This window comes from Callospermophilus lateralis, chromosome 7 (genome assembly GCF_048772815.1).
Source record: "Callospermophilus lateralis isolate mCalLat2 chromosome 7, mCalLat2.hap1, whole genome shotgun sequence".
In the NCBI taxonomy this organism is placed as follows: domain Eukaryota; kingdom Metazoa; phylum Chordata; class Mammalia; order Rodentia; family Sciuridae; genus Callospermophilus; species Callospermophilus lateralis.
This window is the reverse complement of record NC_135311.1, coordinates 26,475,578-26,494,122: the sequence shown is the minus strand read 5'-3', so window position 1 is coordinate 26,494,122 and position 18,545 is coordinate 26,475,578. Positions and strand designations below refer to the sequence as shown.

The window sequence follows — 18,545 nt, the reverse complement described above, 5'->3', positions numbered from 1 at the left end:
CCTGCAATCTGTACACGTGGAAAAATGAGAATTCATACCCTATTTGAATCAAATGTTAAGATATGTCAAGATCATTGTATTGTCTTGAGCAACTAATAATAATAAAAATAAATAAATAAAAGATCTTCAAGGTATACTACTAAATGAAAAATGAAAATTCCTGGACAGAATTCTGCATGTGCTTTATTCCTGTAGTGAGTACATGCCAGTGTGTATCTGTATATTTAGGATACCTCTGGAAGAAAATACAATCAGTTGGTGATGAGCCGGGGGTGACGGGACTTGGTACTTGGGGACTGAGGATCAGGGATGGAAAGGGGGCCTGCTTTCCCTTAGAAGCCTTTTTTTGTAATTTTTGGAGTTCTTCATTTACAATCATGTTGAGCATCTTCAGGGGGCCCCACACCTAATGCTGCCATTCCCCACCTGACTCCTGAACCACCTGAGAAATAAGAGGACTCAGAAGATAAAAATCAAAATATCATCTTTATTATGAATATGACCAACATGGGAGAACGTAGCTTATACTGTAGCTGCAAAGAAGAGGACATCAGAATTCTGAGCTCCATAACCAACTCAGCTGGACCAAAGAAAGTCTTCCCTGCTCCATAAAAGCAATTCAGTGACTCAGCCTGCCCCTAAGGACTCCCAGAGGAGATCCCGAGCTCTTTGAAACGTACACCCAAAAGATTTTTAAAAAGGAAGAGGAAGGGCAGATGACAGACGCCCAGTTCCTACTCTCAGTCTCACGTCAGACAGGACGTCCCAGCTGGGAGTCCCAAGGGTATTACACCAATGGAGCCTTTCTACAGGGAAGGAAGCAGGGGCGAGAGAGAAGCAGCAGCAACCACGAATCGCTCGAAAAATCCATTAGGGCTGCGGGTGTAGCTCAGCGGTGAAACGCTTGCTTAGCATGAACGGAGATCCTGGGTTCCATCCCCAGCACCAAAAATAAAGAAAAGGAAAAAATATTCATAATGTTTAAAAATCAAGGTAAAGAAATTGAAGCTCAAGATGATGAAATAATTTATTCAATATCACACAGCTAGTAAATGACAACGAAAATTTAAATCAAGTCCCCTGCACTAAAATTCCTGGCATCTTGCCTCGGTACCATAGCTGCCCCACAGCACTAGTGGCAACGGACCCAGAAAGGCAAAGTCAGGTGGCGTGATAGAGCCTTCGAGAGCTATTCTTTCCAAGATAGAGCAGCAGCTTTAGGCAGCTGGATTGGAGGGAAAAGCCAGTAAAAGAGGGTTTGATAAAGGCGGAGGCTCTTGGTGGGAGTACCCAGGTTTAGGAGAAAGACTGGTTTAGGCAAATAATCCCTTGAAGAGGCCGCAACAGGAACAGAGCAGCCAGCCCCACGAGGGCAGCAGAGCCCCGGGAATTGTCTTCTCCCTTTGGCTGACTGCAGGAAGCTCAGGGAAGACGCTGATATGAAACCCGTCTGCCAGTCCCACAGCTAGAAGTCACATTGGCTTTCCCATTCAGAGCCGCAAGATCAAAGGTACACAGTGTCCTGTGGCCATCAATTATATGTGCTGTACCAAATTGATCATTCTTCCCTCTTTTTCTTGAAGCTTCCTATTTTTAATAAAGTGCCCTGAATTGGATCGATCAATGTCTGCCTCTCACCTTGTACAATGGGATGTCCTAACTGAGCCTGAACTGGATTGCCATTTGTAGAACCAGAGGGCTATAGTGGCCCTTGTTGCAAATTCCACATTTGGCCACAGAGGGGGACTGGAGCTCTGTTTTGGTGGAGGGGAAAGGGAGCCCTTTTGATGTTATTTGAGACCGGCAGGGAGGGAGGCTGTATGGAATCCTTCAGGCTTAGTATTCACACCCTCATCCCTTCCCAGACTGCTGAGGGGTTTGACTTCCCTGCCTATGGAGAGAGAAGTCAGAGTGCAGACTGACAGACTGGGCTCATGAAAGACTTTTGTTCAAGAGGCTGGATCTAATCACAAAGGGCACATGCAGAGTCCTATCAACAGCCAATCTCCCTGTCCTAACCCTGCTCACATCAGGGCTGCTTGAGCATCGTAAAGACTGAGGTTGGTCAGCACCCCCATTAGAAGGAACTATGAAATTTCGAAGAGAGGGGTTTTGATGAGGACCACTGAGGCAGGCATGGGGAGCCCTATGAACTCCCAGAAATAGCAGGAGAGGCACCGTACCGGGAAAGGAAGTGCAGATACGCAGATGAGAGCTCCAAGTATTGAAGAGTCTGGCCCTAATGACAATATCACCTCTCATGTTCCCATGGCTGCTAATGCCATGATCTTGATTCATGTTTTCTGATTTGAATGGATATGTCACTTACCGCCTCTTGGTTCCTCCTTGATCAGAAGCAGCATCCCTTCACTCTGACAGCAGTTTCCCGTAAAGATTATGATTAATGGCCAACAATCTTTTCATCAAGAGAATCTGAGATCCACTGATTTAATCTATCTCCCCTTGGTGGGGTAGGACAGCATTTAATACCGATTCAGAAATATATATATATATATATCATGGATTGAACCCAGGGGTGTTTAACCACTGGGACACATCCCCAGCCATTTTTTCTTTTTTTTTTTTTTTTTGAGACAGGATCTCCCTACATTGCTTGGCGCCTTGCTAAGTTGCTAAGGCTGGCTTTGAATTTGGAATCTACCTGCCTTCACTTCCCAAGTCACTGGGATCATAGGCATATGCCACAGTGCCCGGCTGGAATATAACACATTTTAAGGAAGTTTTCAAGAAATACTTTTTCCAGCAATACCCTAGGAGGAATTAGTCATACCCTGGAGTTCATTAAACATGGATCAGAAATTTATTGGATAACAAATAAAAAACGACTTTCTGACCCCCTGACCCAGATGCAGGAGAACTAACGTCTGGAGATGTTGTTTGATTGTAGCCCTGCTCAGTGTGATCTACTACAGCTCTTTTGACTGTCACCGTTGTTAACTCATCACAAATGATTTGCTGGCGAGTTGAGAAAGTCCTTCAGAAAGCCTGAGAGATCAGAATCAGTCCCCGAGATGTGGGCCAGTTGTCATGGTGATACTATTGTAGCATCATCACTTTATTTATGAACTAAATAAAAGAAATCTTCAGTCACATCTGTTCAGCATGAGCCATTTCCTTTGGAGTCAGGACATATAGGAGGAGCTTCCAAGAGTTGCCTACTTTGTTGGGGGAATAGAAAAAGGAAAATTCAGTTGAGATCTATTGCCTACCTGAATGCTTCTGCAGCAAAAATTGCAAACTCTCTATGGGAGCTTCCTGGGGACTAAGACCAAAGTTGGTTTGCAGGGCTGAAATCTGATGTCATTACTGCAAAACTCACTGGTCAGTCAATGTGGAAGCTTGGCCCCTGGGGCTTGTGTTGGCCTCCCCCAAGCTTAGATGATGTGAATGCAACTGGGTTCTTCAGGTTACCACATTTAATTGCCCTAGTGGGAGGAAGCAGACCTTGACAGCAACAGCTTGCTCAACTCCTTGCTAAACATATAGTACTGGCTTCCACTGTCACCTTTCATAGCACCCTGTGTTTCCCCTTACTCCAAGTGACAACCTTATAGTTGTATGTTTCGGTGGTGGTTTGTCTCCCTTGCATTTTATACCACTCCATGTAGGCTGATGCTATTTATTTTGCTCACCATTATATCCAGCATCCAGCATGGTTCTTATTGAATGAATGAATGAATGAATGAATGAAGAAATGAAGGGAAAATCCTAGGTAGTATGGGAATGGGGGTTCCAATTTACAGAGAAGAAAACAGGTTCAAAAACATAAAGAGCTGCCCAAGGTCATGCCTTAAAGAAGTGACAATGAAGTTGGTTTTGCAAAAACATAGATCATGATTGTGTCGCAGAGGGAGTGGTCGCTGGTTGTTTTGCCCATGTCCCCCACCCTCCACAGATCCCAGAGTCCTGGAGGACTAACAGCCAGAAATGCCATGGGAGCTACCACTTTGCTTTCTCAGGCCTCCTGCTCTGGTCACAGGTCAGAAAACCCCAGGGAGAGCACAAGTCCTTACAGCCTTGGCTTGAGATTTCAGCTTCTCCAGGCCGCAGACTCGTGGGTCACCCTGTGTCTCGCGTTATGTTTTGTTTTTTCCCCTCTTTGCTTGAAATGTTCCTTTTACACTCGTACCCAGAGGAGGTTGGGGTCTATTTTGTAATTATGTCTACAGTCTTCATTGCCTAACATGTGTCTGAGCATAAAAAGAAAAAAAGAAAAAAAAAATTAAAAAGCCAGAGGCACTTGCATCTGTTATTTTTTGCTTTGTGTGCACTTCAGAGCTTAGCAGAATCACCCCATGGTGGCTAGAGGATCTTCCAGACAGTTAAGACCAGCACTGGTGTTTCTGATGCTTCCCCAAAGGGAAAGATGAACAAATCACGCAGTCTCTTCTCTATTTAGGATGTGGGGAGACCTGAAGATCAGGTCGCTGTGGGGGCACAGCACCCAGAGCAGAAGAATCAAGAATGGAACTTACCAAGGACGTGGGATTCACAGGAGAAGCTTGGCTGTTCTTGGGGCCTCTACCAAGGCCTTTACCTGTAGCCACCCAAGAAAACAGGAGTCACAAAGCTAAAGGGCAACTTCCTTGCCTCAAGACTAGGGTTAAGACCCCAGAGACTGTCCTCTTCCCCCGACCCCTTCTCGAGGAGACCTCTCTGTGCCCGCTTACCCGGGGTCTCAGAAACTCCTTCCTTTGACAGGAAGAGCCTTAGCTCCAGAAACTCCAGGTAAACAAAATGTTTCAACCAAGGAGTAAGGCTGCCACCAAAAGCTGGTGTGCTGGGGAAGCAGGTGACCCTCCAGATAAGAAGGGCATGCATGGTCTCAGGGCTTCCCTCCGCCCTGTCTACACACACCTCCAGCTAAGAAGGCTCCTCTGCCCCCTCTCATGATATCTTTGTCACTGTGACACAGATATTTCCTCCAGCACAGGCAATAAGAGGGGAACCACATTGATTCGTTGAAAACTGTTGCTTGACCTCTTTCATGGGCTTTAATTCCTGTCTTCCTTATCCCCACTGCCAAAGGCTACTTACCCCTTCGATTCCTTTGACTTCTCCTTCTCTTGGACAAATGACTAATTATAAAGATGATCCCCAAACTGGTAAGCAGTACGCAAATGATAAGGATGGACATCCTGGAAGGAATTAGAGCCAATTTCATGTCCCTTGGAAGGAACCACCATTTTGGTTTTCTACTCCGTTTCGCCCTTTTCTGAGATCTGCAACCGCCGCTCCCAACCCAGCCATAGTAGCTCCTGGGAACTGTGTTGCTTTAGAATGACCCTGTCTCCCATGGACCACACATGCATAGACCTAGTGGACATCTGATCAGGCTGGGCCAGTGAGCCCCTTCCTCAGAAATCAACTGGGAACTGGGAATAGGAAGAGGAAGTCTCAAACTGGCCAGTCTCATGAACCGAGAGGGATAAATCAAGATGCCTTAATTTGTGGCAGAAGAAGGAGGAGGAAGAATAAAGGAAATATCAAAGATCAGTACAGAGAGAAAAAGAAGCAAAAAACATACAGGAGTAGCCGATTACAAGGGGAGATGAAGTCTGCAGATACACCTGGCAATTTCAGAGGTGGCTTCATCCCAGCCCCAGCATTTGAGACACTGCTCAGTCCTTAAAATAAATGTCCCCCCACCTCCCGGGTTAAATTAAAGTAGCTGAAGGCAATTTTTGCTGCTTCCAAACAAGAGTCCTAAACTATTTATATATATATATTTTTTCTTTTGAGGTACTAGAGATTGAACCTATGACCTTGTGCATGTTGGGCAAGAGCTCTGGGTTTTTTTGTAATTAATTTATTCTTTTTTTAAGAAATCAAATAGTCCTATTGATCTGTCTTCTAAGACTCACCTGGAGCGGTCTGCCTTGTGGATGATTCTGGAAGCCCTGCAGCTTCTGTTCTTGTTGCCTGGTGAGTCTGAATCACAAAGGATGACTGAGTAAGTGAGGCCCATACCCAGGTCCTTCCTCCGCCTTCCAGCGGCAGCTCTACCTGCCATTCACAATCTCCAGAGAGCGAGCACCTACTGACTTCCAGCAAAGCATAGGCACCAAGCACAGTTGTATAAATGTGCCCTGCACAGGGAACAAGACTGAGGGGCCAGGTCGGGAGTGGAATCCAGGCCGTGGTCACTGGACCCCATGCTCCTGAAGCACCTTTTCCAGGTTTGTATGAAGGCCCCATGTGGACTACAGATAGCCCGCAGTGACAGACCCAGGCTGAGGGCCACTCCCAAAGGTGGGAACAACCAGAAGGCCGATCCCCGGCTTAAGGAACAGATCAGTAGGTGATGTAACTGTTACATGCTTCTAACAACCACAAAGAACTCAGCGGGAGAAGTCCCACCCTGTGGTTGTCAGAAGGACAAGATCTGGAAGGGGCGTGTTTATCTAAGCTGAGGAACACACTTAGATGGACTTCTCTCATCCGGAGCTTCAAACTCAGGACATGCTCTACAGTGAAATAAAAGCAGAAGCACACAAAGCAGGAAGACAGTGGCTGTGAATGACACCACATATTCCATGTGACCCTGGCTAGGTCAAGCACCAGCAGGTCAAGTGTAAACAAGGATCTCTTTCCAGCCCAGGGATGGGTAGGGTGGGGATCCCTTAAGTCCTCTGGTCTGTTCTCCTACTGTCCTTGTGCTCCAGATTGTGATAAAGTCTTTACTTCTAGAACTGAAAACAATAAGAAGCCCCCTCCCGAAAGACAAAGGCTTTCAGGTGCAGAAAGAGGTTTCCAGGATTCAGCAGAAGGAGTTCATGAGTGAGCATCTGCCCCCAACTAGCCTCTTCCAAGACCTATCAACCGGATTGCCACAAGGGAAGGGATGTTCCAACAGTGGACAGTGGCCCCAGGGACCAGACACACTCGCTTTCCCCAGACTCCCAATTAATCCCAGCACCATGCATGACTCCCATACCTTGGAGGGAGAGACCAGGTCACCCCCAGAGAACCAGGGGAGAGCCTGAGTTGGTACTCCCATCTTCTGAGTTTTTACCACACCGACAAATGCACAGCCCCCTGGGTTACCCAAGTAAAACCCCTGACAGCCTCTACCTTTTCCAGACCAAAACTCGTTGGCCTGGCCTCCTCTGCTGTCAGTCACAATCAGCTTTGTAAAATCCATGTCATCCCTGGCAAAGTCTCGCTGGATGCCACACCAGTACCAGCCCGTGTCTTCCTTGGTCAGGCAGGACACAGTGATGATGAGTTGGCTTCCTGTGTCCTTCAGGGCCACACGGTTCGTGCTGTTGGGGGTCAAAGCAATGATGTGGCAGTAATCCCGGAAATAGGACACAGTATTTGGTATGATGCTTATAGTGGGCGTCATAATTGCAGCTGGCAGAAGCTGTGCCTAGCACGAAGCTTTCCTTCACTTTTTTGTCCATGACCATGGCATCTGTGAAGACACACACACACACACACACACACACACACACATACACACACACACAGTTATTTTTCTAAGCATGCTGCAGTTTCTCCCTACCCGTCCACCTGAAAGATAATTAAAGAATTGGAGGCTGGTTTTTATTGCCTGTTTTCGGTAGACAGCTGTTATGGGCTGAGCTGTGTCCTGCAAAAATTGGTTATAGAATATCTTTGGACAGAGGTCTTTAAAAGAGGTAATCAAGTTAAAGTAGGATCACTGGAGGTTGTCCTTAATCCAATATGGATTAATCCTTAGTAAGTGAACAAGAGATTAAGATATGGAAAAAGGGATGACCATCTGGGGTCACAGCAAGAGGATAGCCTACAATGAGCCAAGGAGAAAGGCATCAGAATGAAACCATATCTGCAGGCATCTTGGTCTTGGACTCCATAACTGTGAGGAAATACATTTCTGTTGTTTAAGCTATAGACTGTGGCATTCTGTTATGGTCGCCCTAGAAAACCAACATGGCAACTCCAGAGAAGTCTCTATTCCTGGTCTAAGAGACAGGGCACTAGAAGCCTCTTGCCATTGCCTGGTGGGGAGCCTGGAAGAGCTGGAGGTTCACTGTCAGCACACTTCTCTGTCCCTAGCTACCCAACCCTACCTTGGCAGCCTCAAATAGAAAGTGAAAATTGTGGAGGCTTCTACTGGCAGCACAGAGCTGAAGACAGAGGAGCTCAGGTTCTGAGCCAGGAGTTTACTATCTTCTCCATGCAAGACTGGCCATGGGCACCTCATCACGTCAGGATATTGCCTACTGAGGAACTCATGCACAACAGGTCCAGCAAAGAAAAGAGATGGCACAGAAGAGCTCATCCCTCTCAGCCCTCCATCGACTGTGTGCTAGGCTTGGGGTGTCACCAACCTGCAAAGCATGCTCACATCCTAGATGTCATTTGTTCTCCTAAAAAAACCCACAGAGAAGATCACATGATCCTCTGGATGGGAGTGTGGGGGGGTCACACTGACATTGACCCAGAGACCAATGCAGCAACTCCAAAGGTGACACTGCTGAGGGGTGACACAGCAGGGTACACCCCATGCTCTGAGTCCCATCTTTGGTGTCAGGCATAGGCAGAAGGAAAAAGTAGTGTGGACACATATCTGCACAGATATTTTTGAAGGGAAAAAAAGGAAGGGAAGGGGAATTTGGATAAACTAAAAGAGAAAAAAACAGAACCCTCATTTTAACCAAAGGTTACAAGCTCCCCACAATCCTCTTATCCGAGGTAGGCTCGAGAATTAAGAGAGACAAGACCTGTTTTGACCTTTTATTTCCCCACTCATTTAGGTGGCTCCAGCTAATAAGCAGGGACTCCAAACAGGAAGAGAGAAGAAAATGCAAGGTCTCCAGGAAGGTCACAGCCTGGAGGGCAGAGATGTTCCTTCCTCTCGTCTTACCTGAAAGAAGAGCCAAGGAGAGCAGGATGAAGAGCCCCATGACTGGACCTTCAACTGGAACCACAGGGCCTTTGACTGGAATGACAGGAAGAACCCAGGGACCTCAGGAATTTCTGGATCTGTTCAAGGAAAAACAGGTGTGTTTGAGCTTAAGAGTTTATCCCTCTTTGGAGAGATCAGTGAAAAGTGGGAACCGCAGGTTATTGCAAGCAGTCCTGGTGTGTATAGCTAGCCCAACTGTCCACTGAACGATGGTACCTCATCAGAGGGATGACATTTACCAACACAAACTTATGATTCATGGGGCAACTAAGAATATTCTGGGCTTCCCAGCAGAGCCAAAAATAGCAATGGAGACACCCCTCCTGGATGAACCCACTCTGGCACATGGGACTTTGCTGACACTCAGAAGGACACAGACACACACGTCACAGCTGGCACACATTAGGTTGCAACCACACCCTGTCTTGCTAATGCTCTGGGTATATCAGAGGTCACTGCTTTTGACCCTTCACCATTCCTCAGACCAAATGCCTATCCACATGGAAGGGAAATCCCAGCAAAATTCCTAACTCCCAAGGGAATGCTGCCAGCTGACCTGGGGAATGTGGTTAGGAGTGGAGCATGCCAGCTCTCAGGAGCAGTTGTGTCTGAATCTGCAACATGGGAGCAGGCAGAGGGGTGAGTATTTTGGTGTCAGCAGCCAGGGCAGCAGTCTCCAGGATTCTTGAGAGCTTTCCTAGATAGAGCCGGGACAAATCAGGGAGGTCTGTCCATGAAGCAGCAGCAACGGCAGCAGCTTCCTCTGATTCCTAATGGGACTCATCCTCTGACCACTCGTTTTAAGTTTGACTCCTTGAACCACCTTCATTTCTTGAAGCTGGTTGCTACTTATCACACTCCAGAGCTAGCCCTCCCACCAAGGGCCGGATGTGGATGGTTTTCTAGATCATGCAATAATGTCTTCCCTCAAGAAAGGAGAGTCTTTCTCTAACACACAGGAACTCAGCATCTGGGCCTGCAGTAAGTTTGTATCATGGTAGGTGTTTTGCCTACATTAATTCATTTACTCCTACAAAAACCTCTATGAGTTTGACAAACAAATTGCATGGGGGGTTGGGGGGTGGAAGGAAGAGAAAGAGAACCCGTAGATTAAACTGGATTAAAGAGACATAGGGACAAATACTTATTTGTATCCTGTTAGAAAATAATTCAGGACATTTGGACAGTGGCTGGGTAGTTGATACGGATAAGAAATATTAAGAAATAATTATTAATTTTGTTTCAGATGTGATCATGGTATTATAATAGCCAGCCTTCAAGATGGCTCCTGGTGTACATGCCCATGTATGGTCACTCTGAAATTGATTATACAGGCTGGTCTGTGTGAGCAACAAAATATGGCAGACATTATGGTGTACACTTTAGATGCTATATCGTAAGAGGTTTGCAACTTCTACCTTAGTCTCTTATGCTGACCCCTCTTGGGGAAGTCAACCACCATGTCCTGAGGACCAAACAGGCTATAGAGAAGCCAATTTGCCAAGCATGTGAGAGCCACTTGTAAACAGATCCTTCAGCCACAATCAAGCCTTCAGATGACTGTAGACCCAGTAACTTCATGAGAGACCATGAGCATGAACCATCCAACCAAAATATCCCTTGAATTCCTGACTCATGGACAGGACAGCACAAGATATACTTGTCATAAATCTTTAAATTGGGGGATAATCCCTCATGCTGCAGTGGATAATTAGTAGAAATATTGTAGTCCTACTTTTTGTGTGTGTGTGTGTATGTGTGTGTGGTGCTGGGGATTGAACCCACAGCCTTGTGCATGCAAAGCAAGCCCTCTACCAACTGAGCTATATCCCCAGCCCCACATAGTCCTATTTTTTAAAAGCAGTTCTTTCTTCTGTCAAGGCTCTATTGCTCAATATTGCTCAGAAATGTTACTATGAAACCAAAGAAAATGCTGGCAGAAAGAGGAACAGATTATCTGCAGATAGGTAACAGCAAAATGCCCAAGATGTGAAAATGTCACATGCAAAGCAAATGAAAGGGCTAGAGTTACAGAGAATGACCAACGTGTGTCCTAGCCTGCTGGGTATAGCTTGTTGTTGTAAGTTCCACTGCTCTACCTGCAGGGTAGAATTAATTTTTATTCTATTTAGATGTGTCAATAAGAAGGCAAATGGGAACTAAGAATACGCTGAGTAAGAACTGTAAAACATCTTTAATAAATACAAAAAAACAAAATGTTTACAGATGAAATCATTTCATGTCAGGACAATGGAGTAAGGCAAGTGGGTGTGGCCACAAATGAGACCAGGTTGACCATAAATTGATCACTTTTAAAGCAGGATAACGGATATTTGAGACTCATTATTGTAGTTACTCAAGTTTGTATATTAAAAAGTAAAAAACGAAAACACTTTGACTTGAGTGTCAAATGAGGAAAACGGAGGTTCAGAAACTTAAGGAGCTGGCCCAAGTTCACACACCCAGTAAAGCCACTGGGATCTGATGCTACATCTGGGGAGGGTAAGGGGAGCAAGTAAAAAGAAAAAAGAAAAATTCCTCTTTCCATTATAGTATACTTGCTTTCCCAATTGCAGCAATACATAAAGTTGTAGAGCACTTTAGAGTTTACTAAAAGACTTTACATACTGTGTCATCTGAGTGACTGGGGCAAGATGTGGCCCAGACTTTCTTATTCCTTCCACTCAGCTCTAGTATCTAAAGGCAGAGTTTCTGTAGAAAATGTGCATTTAGTTGTAAGAAACTGAATACAGACAATGGCGAGACCATATAAAAACAGAAATCTGACTCATAACCTCCAGCAACCCGCTCAAGAAGCCAACAGCTTATCTATAATACACAATAAACCAGCCTGTGCTAAATTAGGCTTAAAGGAAATCAGATTATTATCTCTAGTGACAATTTAGGAAGCCAAAAATAAATCCTATAACAATCCCCCCAAATTGCTAGGAGTTAATTAATAAGTGATGTCATCCCTTTTTTTTTTTTTTTTTTTTTTTTTTGTACTAGGGATTGAATCTAGGGGCACTTAACCACCGAGCCACATCCCCAGCCCTTTTTGTATTTTATTTAGAGACAGGGTCTCACCAGCTTTCTGAGGGCCTCACTAAGTTGCCGAGACTGGCTTTGAACTCACAATCCTCCTGCCTCTGCCTCCCGAGCTGCTGAGACTACAGGCATGCCCCACTACGCCCCGCCATTCCCCAATTTTTGTCCCAACTTCCATCTTAGGACCAACCAGATATGCACCCTCAACCAATCATACAAAATGCCTCCACTTCAGTTAGCCTACAAGTTTCCCATCCTAACACTTTCCAATCGGGACACAGTTGAAGTCTTTCCTTTTTTCCCTCTGTTAAAAAAAGTTACCTGGACTTCAGTGGCTTTAGCACTTTGAGTTTCTCCATAGTCAAGTTGAAACCAACTCAGTGTAAAACCATAAAACAGCACTTAATTTTAATCAGAAACCACCCAACTGGCCTCTAATGTGGGACTTTGATAAATACATCAAATCAAAATTCACTTGATCAGTTATACAAATAATGTACAAATATATGTGTCTTGCTTCCGCAAATGCCTTCTAAAAGTCCCCCCACCCTGACCTCTCTCAGGGTTGTCCTCAACTACTTGCTGTCTTGTGCTGTCCAGATGAATGCTCAGATAAGCTCATTAAAATTTTAGTGTTTATCTTTATCCTTTGGCCTTCCCACTCCTCTGCCTGCCTGTGAGCATTTTCCAAAGGCTAGCGATGGTGGTCAGCTTCTTTGCTACAGCAAGCTCAGAATACATAGACTTTGCTTCTTCTCACTAAGCGGGTCTTTGTTTATTTTCACACTCGACTCAATAAAATAATAATTTTAAAAGGTAAGCAAACCCAGTTACTCAACGTTCACTTTCGTTCTAGATGCTTCCTATGGAGAAGATGGAAGCAAATCTCCGTTTTATCTGGATGGTCCTTTAACCGACTCTCTTAGAATAGAAGCCCACAGCTACCCTTTACTATCTGGCTACACAAGGACCCACAGGAGACTCCCGTGACACTAATCTCTAAACCCGAAACCAGGGTGGCTCTCCCTATGTCTAACCAACCTCCTCACCAATGATTTTTGGTTCATCTTTTTGAGTTTACTCTAAAAAGGATATTTTCTTTCTAAGGCCTTCCTCTGTGCTAGTTAGTGGAACACCTTATTTCAAGAGATTCCTATTTGGCAAAAAAATGCAAGCTGTTGTGGTAATCAGGGGTGGGGGGAGAAAAGCAGGGTAGAAAAGGGGAAGGGAGAGAAAAAAATAAAGGCAGTTTTGAGGGCTGGGGCTGGGGCTGGGGCTGGGGCTCAGTGGTAGAGCGCTTGCCTCGCATCTGTGAGGCCCTGGGTTCGATTCTCAGCACCTCATAAAAAAATTAATAAAGGTATTAAAAACCAAAAAAGCAGTTCTGAAACCCAGGAACTAAGGCTCGTCCCATGATATCAAACGACCAGGACAGTTAGGTGCTCTGACTTGAGGGAAGTAGTGACTTTAAATCAAGTTTCTAAAAAATAAAGGGCGGGCAGGGGCTACATGTTGCTATAGCAATTGGGTTAGAGAGCAAATTAAGAGTCATAGTGTGAAGATTACCAGGAAACAGAGCTCGACAGCACTTCCCCTTCATTCTCCAACAGGGTAGAGTTTATAAACTCAGGACCTCTATCTGGGGATGTTCATTAACTAAAACCAAAAATTAAGAAAGGGGTAAAGTTCAAACTTGATACTTCCTGGCCTGAAAGAAAGAGAAATAAGGACCCTTTGCTAAAATGGCAATGTTAACAAGATAAATTTGGTTACCAGGCTCTGGCCCAAGATTAGGTTTAGGAAATATTTCCAGGAATGGCTAAGATAGCCTTATGCTCTTGGTTTAATTGGAACCTTCATCCTGCTGCACTTGTCAAGTTAATACACCTGGAGTGAGCATCCACACACAGCTGCAGATTTGGAGGCCAAACCAGAGATGGCTGGAGGCTCCTTGAATGCCTGGAGCCACACTCAATGTGGGAACAATAATGAGTGACACCTGTCCTGTCAATATCCTGATTAATTAAAGATCAGCAAAAGTAGCTAAGGCAAAACCTCCACCAATTGTCATATATATATATATATATATATATATATATATATATATATATATACACTGTAGCTTGAACCCATCCATCTGTTAATTGTACATAAGGTGAGCTTGAGAGTTTGGATTTGAAGTTATCAGCGCTTCCTTCGTGTCTGAGAATAGATGGCAGGAAGCTTGGATTTTTCCCCTAGGGCGGGCCTGAGCTTAAATCCACTACTTGTTAATCATGTGAATCACAGGCAAGTTACTTAACTTCTCTGTTGCATCAGTCTGTTTTTTCTGTGAAAGGGAGATAAAAAAAATAGTTGCAGTACCTACCTCACAGATTGTTGGGACCAAAGGAGACTGTGCACACGGAATGCTTGATGCAGAGAAAGTATTCAATGAATAAACTGTTGGTTGTCTCTTTTTGCCCTACACCCATTACTCCTCTTAGAATGAAACGCTAGGGGAAATGATCAGGGCTCTTTCTCGAACAATAGGTGAATAGTTTATAAAGTTGGCAAGTGCTCTGATCAGCCCAGGAATCAGATAAGATTGGTGAGCATGTCATCTAGCTCCAGGTAACCAGCAGGCTGAACGGCCCAAGCAGCCGGCTGGGTCTTCAAGCCCCAACTGACCAGCAAAGAGCCATACAACAGTTAGTGATCATCTTTTATTTACACAAATACATCTCCAGGTGAATTCAGCAGTGAATGACCCCCTTCAGCTCAATTCACTCCTCCTGTTCCCACCCTCTCCTGGGAATCTTCTGAGAGCAGGTTCTCTTCTAGAACTCAGACGCCATCACATAGGTGCCCATCCCAGGTAGAACCTCCTGTCAGTAAGTCAAGCAGACACCCTTCCAGTTCCATGACTCCTTCTGTTTGGGAAGGAGGAACACAGTCATTAATACACTATCCCTCAAGTCGGGCCTCCAGGAAATTGAATTAGAGACGAACAAGGAAAAAAAATAATGGAGTGGAAGAAGAGGGTAGTAGTGATGGTATCATTGCAGGTAACTTGCCTTCACTGGGCTCCCGACCTAGTGAAAGAATCAAGGGTGCCTGGTTAGAAGCATAGTCCCCCAGTGTTGATGCTGAATCCAAAGGTCAATGAGACCGAGGCATCTTTCCTGGACAACTACCCAGAAATCTGCTCAGTGCCTGGGTTGGTGGGATCAGAGGACTGGCAGACTCTACAGGTTTTGAGGATCAAAAGGTAGGTTTCCTTGAACTTCCTTATTTTGCAAGCATAGATGATAGGGTTCATCATGGAGTTTGCATGGGACAGCAGGATGCTCAGGAGCATCACATACTCTGGCACCTCAATGTTAAAGTACAAAATACAGTTGATGAAGGACAAAGGCAGCCAGCACAGAGCGAACCAGAAGAGAACCAGAAACAGGGACCTGGCTGTCTTGAACTCCCGTCCATAATACAAACTTGTCTCGTTGGAGCCAGAAAAGCTCTGATTGAGTTTGTTCCGGATGACATAGAAGATGTCCATATAGATGGTGCACATGATGATCAGAGGGATGAAGATCCAGGTGAAGAAGCTGAAGAAGACCATGTACTCCATGCTCATGACAGAACGGAAACAGCATGGAAGCAAGGTGTCATTCTGGGGGTACCTTGAGGTTTGCTTCCCATTCCAGCCAAGCATGGGGGTCAATCCCACCAGGAAGGACACCAGCCAGCAAAGACCCAGAGCCAGCCATATTCTTCTTTGAGTGGTGACCCTCCTGTATCTGTTCGAATGGAAAAGAACCAGTGAATTCACAGCAGGAATTATGGAGACAGTGGAGGAGGTGGGGTGGGGGGGACCCAGCACACACCCTCTCGATTCCCCAATCTTCTGTTAAAAGAGGAGAGCTCTGATAGTCTATGGTGATTCTAAGACAAGACGAGCAGACCCTGATTAGAGAACAATTCAGCGGGACTTCTCTAAAGAACAACAGTTTAGAATGGGTCAGGGATATGCTGTCTAGAGTCGGGGGTTTGCACACTCCAGTCACGGCTCCATTTGCAGCTCAGGAATTCTTCAATGCCTAGCGTGTAAGATGTATTGAAGTCTCCAGGGATCCACCTACCTGGCTATTGTGCAGAGGCTCATAAATTACACTACGCCTCTCCCTCCCTTCCCTCTCCCGGAATCTGCCCCTGTATGTCTATCTGTAGAGACTTCCATACCAGGCTCTCTCCCAAGAGAAGAGAGAAGAATCACAGACAAGGCAATTAGGACACGTGGGGAATTCAATGTCTCCACTTAGCAGTCTATTCTCCTCACATAGTCACATGTTCTTTGCACAAAGGAGAACTTCTTTTGGCGGGGGGGAGCTCTCGTACCTCCCAAAAAGAAGAAAAAGAAAATATAAATTCTACGAACCCCTTTCTCAACATTGTGGCAGGCATAGAATAGTCACCATGGTCATGTCAAAGTGCTTTAGAGCCCTTACCAGACTCATCCAGGGAGTCCCCATTTCCCCCTTGAAATGTCCCTCTTGGCAGCAATCTACACAGACTGCAAGAGGTACACTAATATTGTTAAGTGCTATCTACTCAGTAGACTTCAATTAACACAACCAACTGGAGATATGTTTATGATAATCTCCATTTCATGGATGGCAATGGTGAAAAGAATAGTAATTGTAGCTACCATTTATTGAGCACAGTCTATGGAACAGGAATTTTCTAAGGACTTTGCATGTGTTACCACATTGAATCTGATGAGGAAGGTGCAATTATTATTCCCATTTTATAGGTGAAAAAAATAAAAGGAATCACAGACAAGTAACCTAAGCAAGCTGGAAATGGTGGACTTGCAATTGAAAGGAGATGAGTCTGGCTCAGAGCATCTTAATCAGAGCATCATCTTATGACACAGACGAGGAAACGGAAATTGAGAAAGTTAAATAACATGCCCAAGGTCAGATTGCAAGGTCAGAGATTTGAACCCAGACTTGTTTACTTCCAAAGCTTTGCAAGCTCCCTCACCAGGCTCTCTCCCCAAGACCAATGCAATTAGGACACGTGGGGAATTCAGTTTCTCCACTTAGCAGTGTGTTCTCCTCACGTAGTCACATGTTCTTTGTACAAAGAAGAACTTTGTTTGGAGGGGGAAAGCTCTTGTACCTCCCAAGAAGAAGAAAAAGAAAATATACATTCTAAGAACCCCTTTCTCAACATCGTGGCAGGCATAGAATAGGAAGCAAAGTTAAAATACTAGCCTACATTTGCAAAGCAACACAATCTTCTGTTTGTCTTCCTCTTACTCCAATTATTCCAATTTCTCCTAAAACATCTTTGCTGTAGGTTTTTCTCATTTCTAAAACTCAACAGCATTTTCTATTAAAGATGCACCAAACTTTTTTATTTTTAGCTCCTCTGGGAACTGAACACACACCCAGGGTCAGTGGAGAAGGGCTTAGAGCATTCCTCTGAAAACATTCCTGTTTCTCAATAATGAGTCTGAGCTCATCATTGCTGAACTCCCACAAACTCTCACCATATAGTGGGAAGACATTTGTTGTCTTCTATCAACGTCAAAGGCTAATTTGAATTCATTTTCACTGGAGAAGCCTGCAATCTGAACTTTGTAGCCCCTTGAGCAAGATGAGGAAACAGAAATTGAGAAAGTTAAATACCATGCCCAAGGTCAGGTGGCAAGGTCAGAGATTTGAACCCAGACCCCTGCAGCATCCCATCCCTCTTCAAGCAGGTTACCTGACAGTGAGCTTGACCCGCAGGTATCGGTCCACAGCAATGGCCAGCAAGGACATGATAGAGGCATGGGTGAAGATCAGCAGCACGCAGGACATGAAAAGACAGCTGTAGAAGTGCATTGGGATGTCCAGGCTGATGACAATGGCCAAAGGTATGACCAGCACCCCAACTGCAATGTCAGCCAGGGCTAGGGAGACAATGAAAAAAAAGGTGGTGGTCCTCAGACTGGGGTTCAGCTTGACCACCCAGATGACCAGTATATTGCCCACCATGGCCGAGAGTCCGATAAAAACCTCCAAGGCGATGTAAGGAATCGTGACCCATGGCAGGGTAGTGCTGTTGTCAGACATCATCCTCTCCCAGGGGAACCTCCCAGGTGACCCGTGGGCCAGCAGGACTCGTATCTAGCAGGATTCACAGCTAGTGAACCTAGCTCTTGCCAGACATCTTCCTGGAAGTCCACAGGCAGCAAGTCTGAAACTCAAAACTCACTCACTGCTTCTCTTCCGCGGTGGGGCAATCTCTTGGAGACCCTCTCCTTAGACAGAACCCGTCACAGGATGACCGGTTCCAAGCTCCTTTGTGGGCCACACATCCCTGATCTCCCAGAAACCCGGAGGACAGTTCATTGTGTACTGAATCCGAAAGTGTTGCTGTTCTTAGTTCCTGAGACAGGACACACTCAAGGCCTGTGCCTTCTTCTGCCGCCACCCCCTCCCCCTGGGCTTTTCAAGCCCCATCAAGATAAGCAACCCTGGTCAGGGTGTTTCAGGAAGTGAGATAGGCCAAGAGGAAGTACAGAGCCAGGGACTCTAAGCAAAAAGAT

The 18,545-nt window shown here is 45.4% G+C and overlaps 1 protein-coding gene across 1 annotated transcript; it reads right to left on the bottom strand.

Annotated features, from left to right (window-relative positions):
• Window positions 1-3,108: 3,108 nt before the first annotated feature.
• Window positions 3,109-18,072, bottom strand: Adora3 (adenosine A3 receptor). Its single transcript, XM_076862448.1, is given in 9 exon segments — window positions 3,109-3,179; window positions 5,059-5,159; window positions 5,886-5,952; window positions 7,096-7,334; window positions 7,336-7,438; window positions 8,876-8,950; window positions 10,355-10,398; window positions 15,142-15,744; window positions 17,720-18,072. Coding segments are annotated over 9 exon segments (1,656 nt in total).
• Window positions 18,073-18,545: the final 473 nt, after the last annotated feature.